The sequence below is a fragment of the Hylobates moloch genome, unplaced genomic scaffold (genome assembly GCF_009828535.3).
Source record: "Hylobates moloch isolate HMO894 unplaced genomic scaffold, HMol_V3 SCAFFOLD_12, whole genome shotgun sequence".
NCBI classification, from domain to species: Eukaryota; Metazoa; Chordata; class Mammalia; order Primates; family Hylobatidae; genus Hylobates; species Hylobates moloch.
Genome location: NW_026652287.1, coordinates 36,095,929 through 36,110,621, shown reverse-complemented (window position 1 = coordinate 36,110,621; position 14,693 = coordinate 36,095,929). Strand labels below are relative to the sequence as shown.

The following is a 14,693-nucleotide window of genomic DNA, read 5'->3' as shown; positions in this document are numbered from 1 at the left end:
GGACCAGGGCAGGCTAGATTCCATGAACTCTTAAAATTAACCAACCAGGGATCTTTTCCATCCCAGAGGCCACAATGAGGAGAAATTCCTGTGAGTAAAGCCAAATTGAGCAATACAAAAACAAGAATGATGAAGGATGGGCCAGACACAGTGGCTCATGCCTGTAATCCTAGTACTCTGGGAGGCCAAGGCAGGAAGATCACTTGAGGCCAGGAGTTCAAGGCAAGCCTTGACAATGCAGTGAAAACCCATCTCTACCGAAAAATAAAATAAAATAAAATTAGCCAGGCATAGTGGCACACGCTGGTGGTCCCAGCTATTTGGGAGGCTAAGTGGAGAGGATCGCTTGAGCCCAGGAGTTCAAGGTTGCAGTGGGTTATGATCACACCCCTGAACTCCAGCCTGAGCAACAGAGTGGGACCCCATTTCCTAAAAAAATAAAATAAAATAGGCCAGGTGCAGTGGTTCACGCCTGTAATCCCAGCACTTTGAGAAGCTGAGGTGGGAGGATCACTTGAGGTCAGGAGTTCAAGACAAGCCTGGCCAACATGGTGAAACCCCATCTCTACCAAAAAATACAAAAATTAGCCAGGCATGGTGGGACATGCCTGCAGCCCCAGCTACTTGGAAGGCTGAGGTGAGATAATCACTTGAATCCAGCAGTGGGAGGTTGCAGTGAGCCAAGATCACACCACTGCACTCCAGCTTGGGCAAGAGAGTAAGACCCTATCTCAAAAATAATAATAATAATAAAATTAATTAATTAAAAGATAATTTTAAGAAAACATAGAGATGAAGGATATACAGGATCCAGATAAAAGTTGGGAGAAGAAATTTCCACTTTTGACCATGAAAGCAAAACAGTGTCTGGACTTATCTCCACAAAAACACTACAAAACTGTACAAATAATTAAAACAGCTATTTTCACATATTAAACAAAGGCAGTACAGCATTGCAATCTCTTAAAAAAGGCCAGAAAACAAGGTAACTAATTGCATGATTGCCCCATTTTTCTGCTACTGATTTCCAAACTTTGGCACAGGAGGAAGAATACAAACAGAGTCTGGCAGTCTCAGCACTTAAGGAGGCAAAAGTCAGTTCAGGAAGGCTTAGGTGACTAGAATTAGCTGGGCTAAGTACTCAACAGAAGGGAGCCACAGAGAAAGAGCTCTGGGAATCTGGATAAAGCACCTTTGAGCCATTAGCTAAATATCGATCTGCACATGTATAGTATGAAACCTCATAAGAACAGGCAAAGAATAAATTCCAAGGAAAGAAAATTACTGGGAACTACAGGTAAAACAATTCCTAGAACTTGGAGAAGAACAAGAATTACTCAAGTTTCCATCAGCCAGTGTGGAGAGACTTTACTGAATACTTGGAACATTCAAGGTGGCACAAACTAGCTCTAGTTCTAGTAGTAGGACTACTTTAGACCTGAAAAAAAAAAAGTCTTAAAAGCAACCCTTAAACAGCCAAAACTGATCTTCAAGTAACTTAACTGCCTGTCACAACAAAGGCCAGCATTCCTTAAGATAATACAGACAAACCTAGCACTGAACAACAAAAAATTCATAATGTCAACCATCTAGTCAAAAATTACTAGATATGCAAAGAAGCAGGAAAAGTGACCCATAATCAGAAAACAAAAACAGAAATGATAGACTAATGGAATTAACACACCTTAACACTAAAATAGCTGTTACAAATATGCTTAATATGGTCAAGGACTTAAAAGGAAAACATGAACAGAATGAGGAATATAAGATAGCTAGCTAGCTAGCTAGCTAGACAGACAGATAGATATTTTCTTTTTTGAGACAGAGTCTCACTCCGTTGCCCACACTGATCTCAGCTCACTGTAGCCTCTGCCTCCATGTTTCAAGCAATTCTCCTGCCTCAGCCTCCCGAGTAGCTGGAATTACAGGTGTGCACCACCACAACTGGCTAATTTTTTTTATTTTTTTTTATTTTTAGTAGAGACAGGGTTTTGCCATGTTGGCCAGGCTGGTCTCGAACTCCCGACCTCATGTGATCTGGCTACCATGGCCTCCCAAAGTGCTGGGATTACAGGCATGAGCCTCCACGCCTGGCCATGATATATTTTAAAAATCAAATAGAACTTCTAGAGATGATACAATACCTGAAATGAAAATTTCCCTGAAGATTACTGGCAGATTTTAATAAATCAGTGAACTTGAAGATATAGCAATAGAAACAATCCAAAATGAAGCACAAAGAAAAAAAAAAGACTGAAAACAATTACCAGAGGATTAGTGACTGTGAGACAATATCAAATGGCCTAAAATGTGTAACTGGAGGTCCAAAATAAAGGGAGGATATGAAAATGAAACCAGACCAATTTTCCAACAAGCCAGATGCCCACAGAACTGAAGCTTGAGAAACTTACATTTGTACAACGAGATGAACCTGCTGTATGTTGACCAACTACTCTTCTTTACTCCTCCCTAATTCCTTCATATGTGTGTATATATATATATATATGAATAAAAGACTCACATAATTGAAAGGATAAAAGGACAGTTCTACAATAATAACTGGAGACTTTAATACCCCACTACAAACAATGGACAGAACCAGCAGACAGAAGATAAGCAAGGAAGTAGAGGACTTAACACAATAAACCAACTAGATCTAACAGATATATTCAGAACACTCTACCCAACAGCAGCAGAATACACATTCTTCTCAAGTGCACATGGGACATTTTCCAGGATAGACCACAAAGTTGTGGGCCACAAATTTCCTTTTTTTTCTCAATAGAATTAGAAAGACAAATATCATACAAAATATCTTCTCCAGCCACAATAGGATGAAGTTAGAAATGAATAACAAAAGTAAAACTGAAAATTTTACAAATCTGTGGAAATTAAACAACACACTCTTAAACAACCAATGGATCAAAGAAGAAAATACAAGGGGAATTAGAAAATACTTACAGATAAATGAAAACGAAAACACACATACTAAAATTTATGGGAGGCAACAAAAGCAATGCCAAGGGGGAAATTTACGACTATCGATGGTTACATTAAAAAACAAGAGGCCGGACTCAGTGGCTCATGCCTGTAATCCCAGCACTTTGGGAGGCCGAGGTGGGTGGATCATTTGAGGTCAGGAGTTCAAGACCAGCTTGACTTACATAGTGAAACCCCATCTCTATTAAAATACAAAAATTAGCCAGGCGTGGTGGTGGGCGCCTGTAATCCCAGCTACTCAGGAGGCTGAGGCAGGAGAATCGCTTGAACCTAGGAGGCGGAGGTTGCAGTGAGCCGAGATCACGCCACTGCACTCCAGCCTGGGCAACAGAGCAAGACTCCATCTAAAAAAAAAAAAAAAAAAAAAAAAAAAAGCAGATCTTGAATCAATAACCTAACTCTAAAACTTAAGAAACTAGAAAAGCAAACTAAACCCAAAGCTAGCAGAAGAAAATAATAAAAATTAAAGCAGAGATGAATAGAGAATAGAAAAACAATAGAGAAGCCAAAAGTTCTTTCTTTAAAAATATCAACAAAATTGACGAACCTTTAACTAGATGTACTAAGAAAAAAAGAGAAGACTCAAATGATTAAAATCAGAAATGAAAATGGGGACATTATTACCAATTCTACAGAAATACGAAGGATTATAAGAGGGTACTATGAACCTAGGAACAACTGTACACCAATAAACTGGATAACCTAGATTAAATGGACAAATTCCTAGAAATAAAAAATCTACTAAGACTAAATCACAAACAGAAAATTTGAATAGATCTATAACTAGTAAGGAGACTGAATTGGTAATCAAAAATCTCTCAACAAAGAAAAGCTTCGGACCTGATGGCTTCATGGGTGAATTCTACTAAACCTTTAATGAATTAATATCAATTCTTCTCAAACTTTTCCAAAAAATTGGAGTGGAGGGAACACTTCCTCATTCATCCTGTAAGGCCAACATTACCCTAATACCAGAGCCATACAAAGACATTACAAGAAAAGAACACTACAGACCAATATTCATTATGAACTTTGATGCAAAAATCCTCAAAAAAATTCTACCAAACCTAATTCAGCAGCATATTAAAAGGATTATACACCATGACCAAGTGGGATTTATTCCTGGAATGCAAGGATGGTTCTGCATACAAAAATCAATCAATATAATATACCACATTAACAAAATGAAAGAAAAATAATGATCCTCTCAACTGATGCAGAAAAAACATTTGACAAAACTCAATACCCTTTCATGATTAAAAAAAAACTCAACAATCTAGGAGTTAAAGGAAAATACGGCTGGGCACGGTGACTCATTCCTGTAATCCCAACACTTTGGGAGGCCTGATGACCACTTGAACCCAGGAGTTCAAGACCAGCCTGGGGCCAGGTGCAGTGGCTCACATCTGTAATCCCAGCACTTTGGGAGGCCAAGGGGGGTGGATCACCTGAGGTCAGGAGTTCAAGACCAGCCTGGCCAACACGGTGAAACCCGATCTCTACTAAAAATACAAAAATTAGTCAGACGTACTGGTGTGCACCTGTAGTCCCAGCTACTTGGGAGGCTAAGGCTGGAGAATCGCTTGAACCTGGGAGTCAGAGGTTGCAGTGAGCCAAGATCATACAACTGCACTCCAGCCTGGGTGACAGAGCAAGACTCCATGTCAAAAACAAACAACAAACAAACAAACAACAACAACAACAACAACAAAAAAAAACAGCCCAGGCAACATAATGAGACCTCATTTCTAAAAAAAAAAAAAAAAAAAAAAAAAAAAATTAAATTACCTGGGTGTGTTGATGTACTTCTGTAGTCCTAGCTACTCATGAGGCTAAGATGGGAAAATCACTTCAGCCCAGGAGGTCAACGCTACAGTGAGCCATGATGACACCACTGCACTCCAGCCTGGGTGACAAAGTGACACCATGTCTCAGCAAAAAAAAAAAAAAAAAAAAGGAAAATAGCCCAACATAATAGCCATATACGAAAAACTCACAGCAAATGTCATACTTAATGATAAAAGACTGCAAGCTTTTCCTCTAAGATTAGAAACAAGTGTAGAATGCCTAATTTTGCCACTTTTATTCAACATAGTACTGGAAGTCCTAGCCAGAGAAATTAGGCAAAAATATAAATAAATAAAAGGAAACCAAACTAGAAAGATTATATGATCTTATACGTAGAAAATCCTAAAATTTTCACCAAAAAAATTTTTGAGCTAATAAATGAATTCAGCAAAGTAGCAGGATACAAAATCAACAATCAAAACTCAGTTGCATTTTTATACACTAACAATGAACAATCTGAAAAGAAAATTATGAAAACAATTCCATTTGTAATAGCATCAGAAAGAATAAAATACTTAAGAATTAACTTGGCTGGGCGTGGTGGCTCAAGCCTGTAATCCCAGCACTTTGGGAGGCCAAGGTGGGCAGATCACCTGAGGTCGGGAGTTTGAGACCAGCCTGACCAACATGGAGAAACCCTGTTTCTATTACCGAGTTACCCAGGCATGGTGGCACATGCCTGTAATCCTAGCTACTCAGGAGGCTGAGGCAGGAGAATCACTTGAACCTGGGAGGCAGAGGTTTCAGTGAGCCAAGATTGCATCATTGCACTCCAGCCTGGGAAATAAGAGTGAAACTCCATCTCAAAAAAAAAAAAAAAAAAAAAAGAATTAACCAAGAAGGTGAAAGACACGTACAAAGAAAACTACAAAACATTGCTGAAAACAATTAAAGGAGACATAAATAAATGGAAAAATATCCCATGTTCATGAGTTGGAAGACTTAACACTGTTAAGATGTCAGTATTACCCAAAGCAATCACAGATTTAGTAGCTTTTTTTTTTTTTTTTTTTTGCAGAAATAGAAAAACACGTCCTAAAACTAACATGAAATCTCAAGGGACCCTGAATAGCCAAAATAATCTTGAAAAAGAAGAAAAACACTGGTGTACTCACATTTCCTGATTTCAAAACATATTACAAAGCTATAGTAATAAAAAATAGTGTGTTACTTGCATAAAGAAAGATACAGACCAAGGGAACAGAATAGAGGGCCCAGAAACAATGTATGGAAAAATGATTTTTTACAAGGGTGCCAAGACTACTCAATGAGTAAAGGACAGTCTTTTCAACAAATGGTGCTGGGAAAACTGGATTATGTACAGGCAAAAGAGTAAAGATGGACTCTTACCTGACACCACATACAAATACGCAAAATAAATCAAAGACCTAAATGTAACACTTAAAATTATAAAATTCTTAGAATAAAACATACGACAAAAGCTTCATGATAGTGGATCTGCAATGAATTCTTGGATATGACACCAAAGGCAAAAGCAACAAAAGAAGAAACAGACAAACAGGATTTCATTAAAATGTTTTAAATTTGTGCATCAAGAGACACTATCAAAGGAGTGAAAAGATAACCCACAGAATGGGAGGAAATATCTGCAAATCATATGTATAATAAGAGATTAATATTCAGAATATATAGAGAACTCGTAAAACTCAACAACAAAGAAACAAACAACACAATTCAAAAATGGGCAAAAGACTTAAATAGACATTTCCATAGACATTTCTCCAAGGAAGATATACCAGTCTCCAAGAAGTACATGAAAAGATGTTCAACGTCACTAATCATTAAGGAAATGCAAATGAAAACTACAATGAGATACCTCACATCCATTAGGATGGCTAATATAAGAAGGCAGAAAATAAGAAGTGTTGGTGAGGATGTGGAGAAATTGGAATCCTTGAGCCTTGCTGGTCAGAATGTAAAATGGTGCAACCACCATGGAAAACACTATGGTGGTTCCTCAAAAACTTAAAAATAGAATTACCATATGATCCAGCAATTCCACTTCTGGGTATACACCCAAAAAACGTGAACCAAGCCTGCAGTGGCTCAGCCTGTAATCCCAGCTCTTTGAAAGGCTGAGGTGGAAGGATTGCTTGAGCCCAGAAGTTCGAGGCTGCAGTGAGCGGTGATCATGCCACTGGACTCCAGCCTGGGATACAGAGAGAGACCCTGTCTCTTAATAATAATAGGCTGGGTGCAGGGGTTCACACCTGTAATCTCAGCACTTTAGGAGGCCGAGGCGGGTGGATCAGCTGAGGTCAGGAGCTCGAGACCAGCCGGGCCAACACAGTGAAACCCCGTCTCTACTGAAAATACAAAAAATTAGCTGGGGGTGGTGGTGCACACCTATAGACCCAGCTACTCGGAAGGCTGAGGCAGGAGAATCGCTTGAACCTGGGAGGCAGAGGTTGCAGTGAGCCGAGATCATGCCACTGCACTCCAGCCTGGGTGACAGAGTGAGACTCCATCTCAAAAAAAATTAAAAAATAAAAAATAATAGAGTCATGTTTCTTAAACACATTCTAGAATAGTTGTCCTTAAAAGCAAGCTTAACGGAAGGGAGAGAACTGAGTTTTGGCCAACTGGCCACCTCCAACACCCATAAAGCCCCTTGAGCCCCAGCCGGACTCCTCTTCCCATATGGGTGCAACCCTCCATGGTGCCCCTACACCGTCATCCCACGCAACTCCTAGGCTCATGCCCTGTGGGGAGTGCTCAGGATCCCCCAGAAATGCCCATTCCCCTCACATTACCTCCTTCCCTGGAACTATAACCTCCAGAAAAGGAAAATAAGGAGCTGGTGTCCCATTTCTGCAAAAAGCAGAAAATAACTGCCCTAGCAGACCAGTGATGGGGCTAGACCCGGGTTTCTGCCACTCTGGCACTTGACACTGATGGCTTTCCCCAAAGGCAGAGACTGATGGCCGAATCATGTCAAGGAATTGGCTCAAACTCGGACTGGATGAGTGAGGAGAGCCAAAGACAGTTTCCTGTGTCCTATGTGGGGGGTAAAGGAGGGACCCCTTTGATCCCTCAGCTCCACAGAGCCCAGGGCAACCAGGAGGCTCCCAGCCAGTTACCTGTCACCCATCAGTGGAGCCCAGTGGGCCCGGGCCTCGAAAATGGCGCCCAGCCCCACACACCCCAGATCTGGGAATATTTCAGGGCTCCCTGGGCCAAGTGACCCTCACCCTATCCCCAAGGCTTCTGCCAGGTTCTTCAGTCCAGCCAGTCGGACAAAAATGAGGGTGAAGAAGCCCCAGCTGAGAAGCCTAGCAATCTCCTCAGGCCCCTTCAGGCGTCGACAGATCGGTTTGGGAGACACCCCTCCATCTGCCTGGGCGCGCGGCCTTTCCCGCGGATTCTCTGCACATGCGCCGCCGCGCCCCTCGCTCTTTTCCCTACAGCTGTAGCAAACACTTTCGCCACTCTGCCCTCCCCAACTCCCTGCTATCTCCACGCACACACGCACGTGTGCACATCCTCTGACTGCTCACGCGCCGCTCCCTTCCCCACCCCACCCCATCCCATCCCCGACACCCACGACGGCACGCTTCGGGCGGGGCTCTAAGACAGGGCCCTTCTCTGGCGCATGCACTTTGCTTCCACTTCATGTAAGGAAGAAGAGGGTAGGAAGTGGGAGAATCGTCTCATTCATTCCTTCTAGCCTTCAAACCTTTCACATGTACTTAAAGATAGCCTACTAGAAACCAAACCTTAAATATGCGTCCAACAAGGCAGACAGGGACGTTGCCTTAAGAGAGCTCAGAAGCCTACTAGGGATGCAGACAAGAATAAAAAACTCAAATTATTTACTTAGGTCATCCATTCTCATACTTTCTGGTCTCTTAAGAATTATTAAGGACTCCAACAATTTATGAGTTACATTTGTATGGGTTGTATGTTTGTGTGAGTTGTATCTATCAATATTAAAATAAATTTCTAAAATAGTCGTTGTTTAAAAATTCATTATGTGTCAAAATAACATTTTTATTTAAAATAACTATAATTTCTACTCCAAAAGAAATCTGGGGCTGGGCGCCGTGGCTCATGCCTGTAATCCCAGCACTTTGGGAGGCCGAGGCGGGTGGATCACAAGGTCAGGAGTTCGTGACTAGCTTGGCCAACATGATGAAACCCCGTCTGTACTAAAAGTAAAAGAAAAAAAATTAGCCGGGCATGGTGGCACACACCTGTAATCCCAGCTACTCAGGAGCCTGAGGCAGGAGAATCGTTGGAACCCAGGAGGCAGAGGTTGCAGTGAGCCGAGATTTTGCCACTGCACTCCAGCCTGGACAACAGAGCAAGACTCCATCTCAAAAAAAAAAAAAAAAAAGAAAGAAAGAAATTTTGGGGAGAAGAATGGCATCATTTTACATTTTTGCAAATCTCTCTAATGTCTGGCTTCACAGAAGACAGCTGAATTCTCGTATCTGCTTCTGCACTGAGTGTGTCAAAATAGCTCATGTCTTGTAGCTTCTGGCAAACATCACTATATTCAAAGAGGAAACGAGAGTGAAAGGCAAATAATATCTTAGTAGTATTATGAAAAAATGTTCACCCCATGGACCCACAAAAGTGTTTCAAGAGCCCCCAGGAGTCCCTGGGCCACACTTTGAGAATCAAAGGCTTAAATTGTTATGATTGAACAAAGAGATGAAGAGGAAATTTTGGGGGTGCTGTAAGAATTCATCACAATCTTTGGGAATCATTCAATCCTTCAACACGTATTTACCGAGAGTCTACTAAATGCTAGGAACTGGGAATAGTGTAGAGAACAAAATAGACCCCATTCCTGCCCTCATTTTGCTTCACACAACAAGAAAACAGATATATGATGAATCTCAAATAATTACATGATTATAAATTGTATTAAGTGCTATGACGGGCAGGGCATGGTGGCTCACGCCTGTAATCCCAGCACTTTGGGAGGCCAAGGTGGGTGGATCACATGAGGCCAGGAGTTCAAGACCAGCCTGGCCAACATGGTGAAACCCCATCTCTACTAAAAATACAAAAATGAGCCAGGCGTGGTGGGGCACGCCTGTAATCCCAGCTACTTGGGTGGCTGAGGCACAAGAATCACTTAAAACCGTGAGGCAGAAGTTGCAGTAAGCCAAAATCACACTACTGCACTCCAGCCTGGGTGATGGGGTGAGACCCTGTCTCAAAAGGAAAAAAAAAAAGTGCTGTGACAGAAAAGGGCCATAGACCTATTTTATTTCTATCTAATTTTTTTTTTTTTTGAGACAATCTCACTTTGTCACCCAGGCTGAAGTGCAGTGGCATAATCTCGGCTCACTGCAACCTCTGCCTCCCGGGTTCAAGTAATTCTCCCTGCCTCAGCCTTCCGAGTAACTGGGGTTGCAGGTGCCTGCCATTACGCCTGGTTAATTTTCATATTTTTAGTAGAGACAGGGTTTCGCCATGTTGGCCAGGCTGGTCTCGAACTCCTGACCTCGGGTGATCTGCCCACCTCAGCCTCCCAAAGTGCTGGGATTACAGGCGTGAGCCACTGCGCCCAGCCCATAGACCTAATTTAGAAGGAAGATTTCTCTAAGGAAATAACACTGGAGCTGAGGCTTAAAGGATGATTTACTAGGTGAAAAATGTGTGTGAACATCTCAAGCCTCGAGGCTGTGCCAAGGCCCTGAGGCAGGGCAAACTGTGAGTTCAAGGCACCAGGAAAAGTCTCAGTCGGTCAATAAATATTTATTGAATGATGTGCCCCACACTGTCCTAGACCCCTGGGATACCATTACGAAAAAGATTTTACATTCCAGTTGCACAAAGAAAGTAAATGCCTAAATAGAAAGAATTTCAGAGAGTAAGAGTGCTGATAGGGAGTTACTTTAGACAGGGTAGTCAAGAAGGACTCTTGGGGGAAGTGATATTTCAGCAGAGAGCTGAAGGAGATGAGGAAGGGAGCCTTGGGAACAGCATAGGGAAGAACATTCCAGGCAAAGAAAATGGCAACAGCAAAGGCCTTGAGGCAGAAGTACACTTGATGGGTTCTGGAAACAGCAAAGAGTCTGATATGAATGGATCCCAGTGATTGAGGAAAGGGTAGCAACAGATCAGATCAGAGAAGTGGCAGGGGCCAGACTATCATTTGGAGGCCCTTATAGGTCATGGTCGGAATTTTTTTTTTTTTTTCTGGGTGAGATGAAAGCTATTTGAGGGTTCTGAGTCAAGGAGTGACTTTCATTTTAACAGCAGGATCCCCCTGGCTTCTAGGCAGAGAATAGGATGTACGGGCATATTCCTCTGTTTTCACACTGCTATAAAGAACTGGGTAAGTTCTTTATACACACTGCTCAAGACTGGGTAATTTACAAAGAAAAGAGGTTTAATTGACTCACAGTTCAGCTTGGCTGGGGAGGCCTCAGGAAACTTAACAATCATGGCAGAAGGCAAAGGGGAAAAAAGGCACCTTCTTCACAAGCGAAGGAGGGAAGAGCCCCTTATAAAACCATCAGATCTCATGAGAACTCACTCACTATCACAAGAACAGCCTGGGGAAACCACCCCCATGATTCAGTTACCTCCACCTGGTCTCTCCTTTGACACATAGGGATTATGAAGATTACAATTCAAGATGAGATTTTGGGTGGGGACACAGCCAAATCATATCAATGGGCTAAGCACAGTAGCAGAGAGCCCAGTGAGGAGGAAATCTCTAGTCCAGGCAAGAGATGGTGTTAATTAGATCTGGGTAACAGCAATGGAGATGGTGAAAAGTGGTCAAATTCTGGATCTATTTCAAGAATAGAGCTGACATGATTTGTTGATGGAATAGGTGGTGGTTTTAAAATACATCTGCAAATTCTTCAACACTTTGAAAGATAAAGTCTATTTCCCCAATCTTTGAGTGCAGGCTCTCCTTAGCGACTGGCTTCCAATGAACAGAAGTAATGGTGGGGAACTTCGGGACTAGGTCATAAAAAGCATTGCTGTTTCTTACTTGCCCATTCCCTTCAACTGATTTCTGTAAAGGAAGCCAGCCACCATACGGTGAGGACACTCAAGCAATCCGTGAAGAGATCCATATAAGAGAAGAGCTGAAATTTCTTGCCAACAACCAGCACCAGGTGAGTGAACCATGGTGAAGTGGATCCTCCAGCCGTAGTTAAATCTCCAGATGACTACAGCCCCAGCCAACATCTTGACTGCAACCTCATAAAACACTGTGAGCAGAAATCATCCAACCAAGCTGCTCCCTGATTCCTGGCCCACAAAAACTACAGTAGATAAGAAATTTTTTTTTTTTTTTTTTTTTTTTTTTTTGAGACAGAATCCTGCTCTGTTACCCAGGCTGCAGTGCAGTGGTGCGATCTCAAATCACCACAACCTCCGCCTCCCGGGTTCAAGCAATTCTCCTGCCTCAGCCTCCCAAGTAGCTGGGACTACACACATGCGTCACCACGTCCAGCTAATTTTTGTATTTTTAGTAGAGACGGGGTTTCACTATGTTGGCCAGGCTGGTCTCGAACTCCTGACCTCGTAATCTGCCTGCCTCAGCCTCCCAAAGTGCTGGGATTACAGTGAGCCACTGCTCCTGGCCTAAGAAATGTTTATTGTTTTAAACTGCTAAGTTTGGGGTAATTTGTTACAGAGCATTAGAAAACTAATGGTGATTAGGTTTGGGGGCTGAGAGAAAGAGAGGAATCAAAAATGACTCAACCGGGAGCAGTGGCTTGCACCTGTAATCCCAGCACTTTGCAAGGGCGAGGTGGGAGGATTGCTTGAGGCTAGGAGTTTGATAGTAGGATACTAGCCTGGGCAACATAGCAAGGCATTGTCTTTTTTTTTTTTTTTTGAGACAGAGTCTCGCTCTGTTGCCCAGGCTGGAGTGCAGTGGCGCCATCTCCGCTCACTGCAAGCTCTGCCTCCTGGGTTCACGCCATTCTCCTGCCTCAGCCTCCCAAGTAGCTGGGACTACAGGCGCCTGCCACCACGCCCAGCTAATTTTTTGTATTTTTAGTAGAGACGGGGTTTCACTGTGTTAGCCAGGATGGTCTCGATCTCCCGACCTCGTGATCCGCCCGCCTCGGCCTCCCAAAGTGCTGGAATTACAGGCGTGAGCCACCGTGCCCGGCCCGGCCTTGTCTCTTAAAGGAAAGAAAAGTGTTTTTTAATAGCCAGGTGTGGTGGCACACATCTGTTGTCCCAGCTACTCAGGAGGCTGAGTGGGAGGATCACTTGAGCCCAGAAGATTGATGCTGCAATGGGTCATGATCGTGCCACTGCACTCCAGCCTGCGTGACAGAGCAAGACCTCAAAAAAAAAAAAAGACTCCAAAACTTTGGGCCTGAAGAATCGGAAGATGGAGTGACAATTTACTGAAAAGGAAAGTACTGGAGTGTGCAGGAGGTGGAAGGGAATCAATTTCGTTTTGGGCGTGTTAAGTTTGAGATGTCGGCCGGGCGCGGTGGCTCACGCTTGTAATCCCAGCACTTTGGGAGGCCGAGGCGGGCGGATCACAAGGTCAAGAGATCGAGACCACGGTGAAACCCCGTCTCTACTAAAAATACAAAAAATTAGCCGGGCGTGGTGGCGGGCGCCTGTAGTCCCAGCTACTCGGAGAGGCTGAGGCAGGAGAATGGCGTGAACCCGGGAGGCGGAGGTTGCAGTGAGCCGAGATTGTGCCACTGCACTCCAGCCTGGGGGACAGAGCGAGACTCCGTCTCAAAAAAAAAAAAAAAAAAAGTTTGAGATGTCAATTACACAGCCAAAGGGAGAGGTTAAGTTGTCCTTCACTGCAAGAAGACCTGGGAAATGAATCTCCCTGAGTCCGCAGTTCAGGGGAAAGTTTGAGGCTAGGCATATAAATTGGTAAGTAAACAGTATTGTAGATTGCGATGAACACTATGGGACTGCATGATATCATCTCGTGAGTGAGTGTAGCTAGAAAGGGCTAGGACTCCCCAAATTTTAGAAGCTAGAGAAAGGACGATCCACTGAAGACTGAGGAGAACCAGCCAGGGAAGTAGGAAGGAGGAAAAGCAAGAGGGAATTTGCCAGTAAAGGAGGAGGGGATCAGGTGAATTAAATGGGTAGAATTGCTGTTCTCAAACGTTAGTGCACATCAGAAGCACCAGGAAGGCTTGTTAAAACACAGATTGCCCGGCCAGGTGCAATGGCTTGCCTGTAATCCCAGGACTTTGGGAGGCCAAGGTGGGCAGATCACCTGAGGTCAGGAGTTCAAGACCAGCCTGGCCAACATGATGAAACCCTGTCTCTACTAAAAATACAAAAATTAGCTGGGCATCATGGTGGGTGCCTGTAATCCTAGCTACTCGGGAGGCTGAGGCAGGAGAATCACTTGAACCCAGGAGGCAGAGGTTGCAGTGAGCCGAGATCGTGCCACTGCACTCCAGCCTGGGCAACAGAGTGAGACAAAAAAAAAAAAAAAAAGATTGCCAGGCCCGCCCCCAGAGTTCTGATTGAGCAGGTATATTCGCTTCCCGAGACTGCTGTATAAATTACCACAAACCTAGTGGCTTAAAGCAACAAAAATATATTATCTCACAGTTCTGGATGCCAAAAGTCTGAAATTAAGGTATCAGCATGCCACTTCCTTCAAAGGCTCAGAGGAGAATCCTTCCTTGACTCTTCAGTTTCTGGTAACTCCTGGTGTTCCACTTTTTTTTCCCCCTGCAGGGTCTTGCTCTGTCATCCAGGCTGGAGTGCAGTGGTGCAATCACGGCTCACTGCAACTTCAATCGCCCAGGCTCAAGCAATCCTCCCACCTCAGCCTCCTGGGTAGCTGGGACCGTAGGCGCATACCACAAAGCCCAGCTAATTTTTTTGTTAATTTTTGT

At 43.4% G+C, this 14,693-nt stretch overlaps 1 protein-coding gene across 5 annotated transcripts in view; it reads right to left on the bottom strand.

The window, feature by feature from the left end:
* Positions 1-8,225, bottom strand: part of SLC6A16 (solute carrier family 6 member 16) — a 36,236-nt gene extending 28,011 nt beyond the window's left edge. For 2 of the 5 annotated variants that reach the window (XM_058425582.1, XM_058425580.1), the window contains exon 1: positions 8,061-8,224. Coding sequence is in view for 2 of the 5 variants with exons in the window: in XM_058425579.1 (XP_058281562.1) it covers positions 7,950-7,960 (11 nt within the window). In the remaining 3 variants the exon portion in view is untranslated. Of the gene's footprint in view, positions 1-7,949 lie in introns of all 5 variants that reach the window. The other 3 variants (XM_058425579.1, XM_058425581.1, XM_032169157.2) reach the window with 2 other exon arrangements.
* Between the last annotated feature and the right edge of the window lie 6,468 nt (positions 8,226-14,693).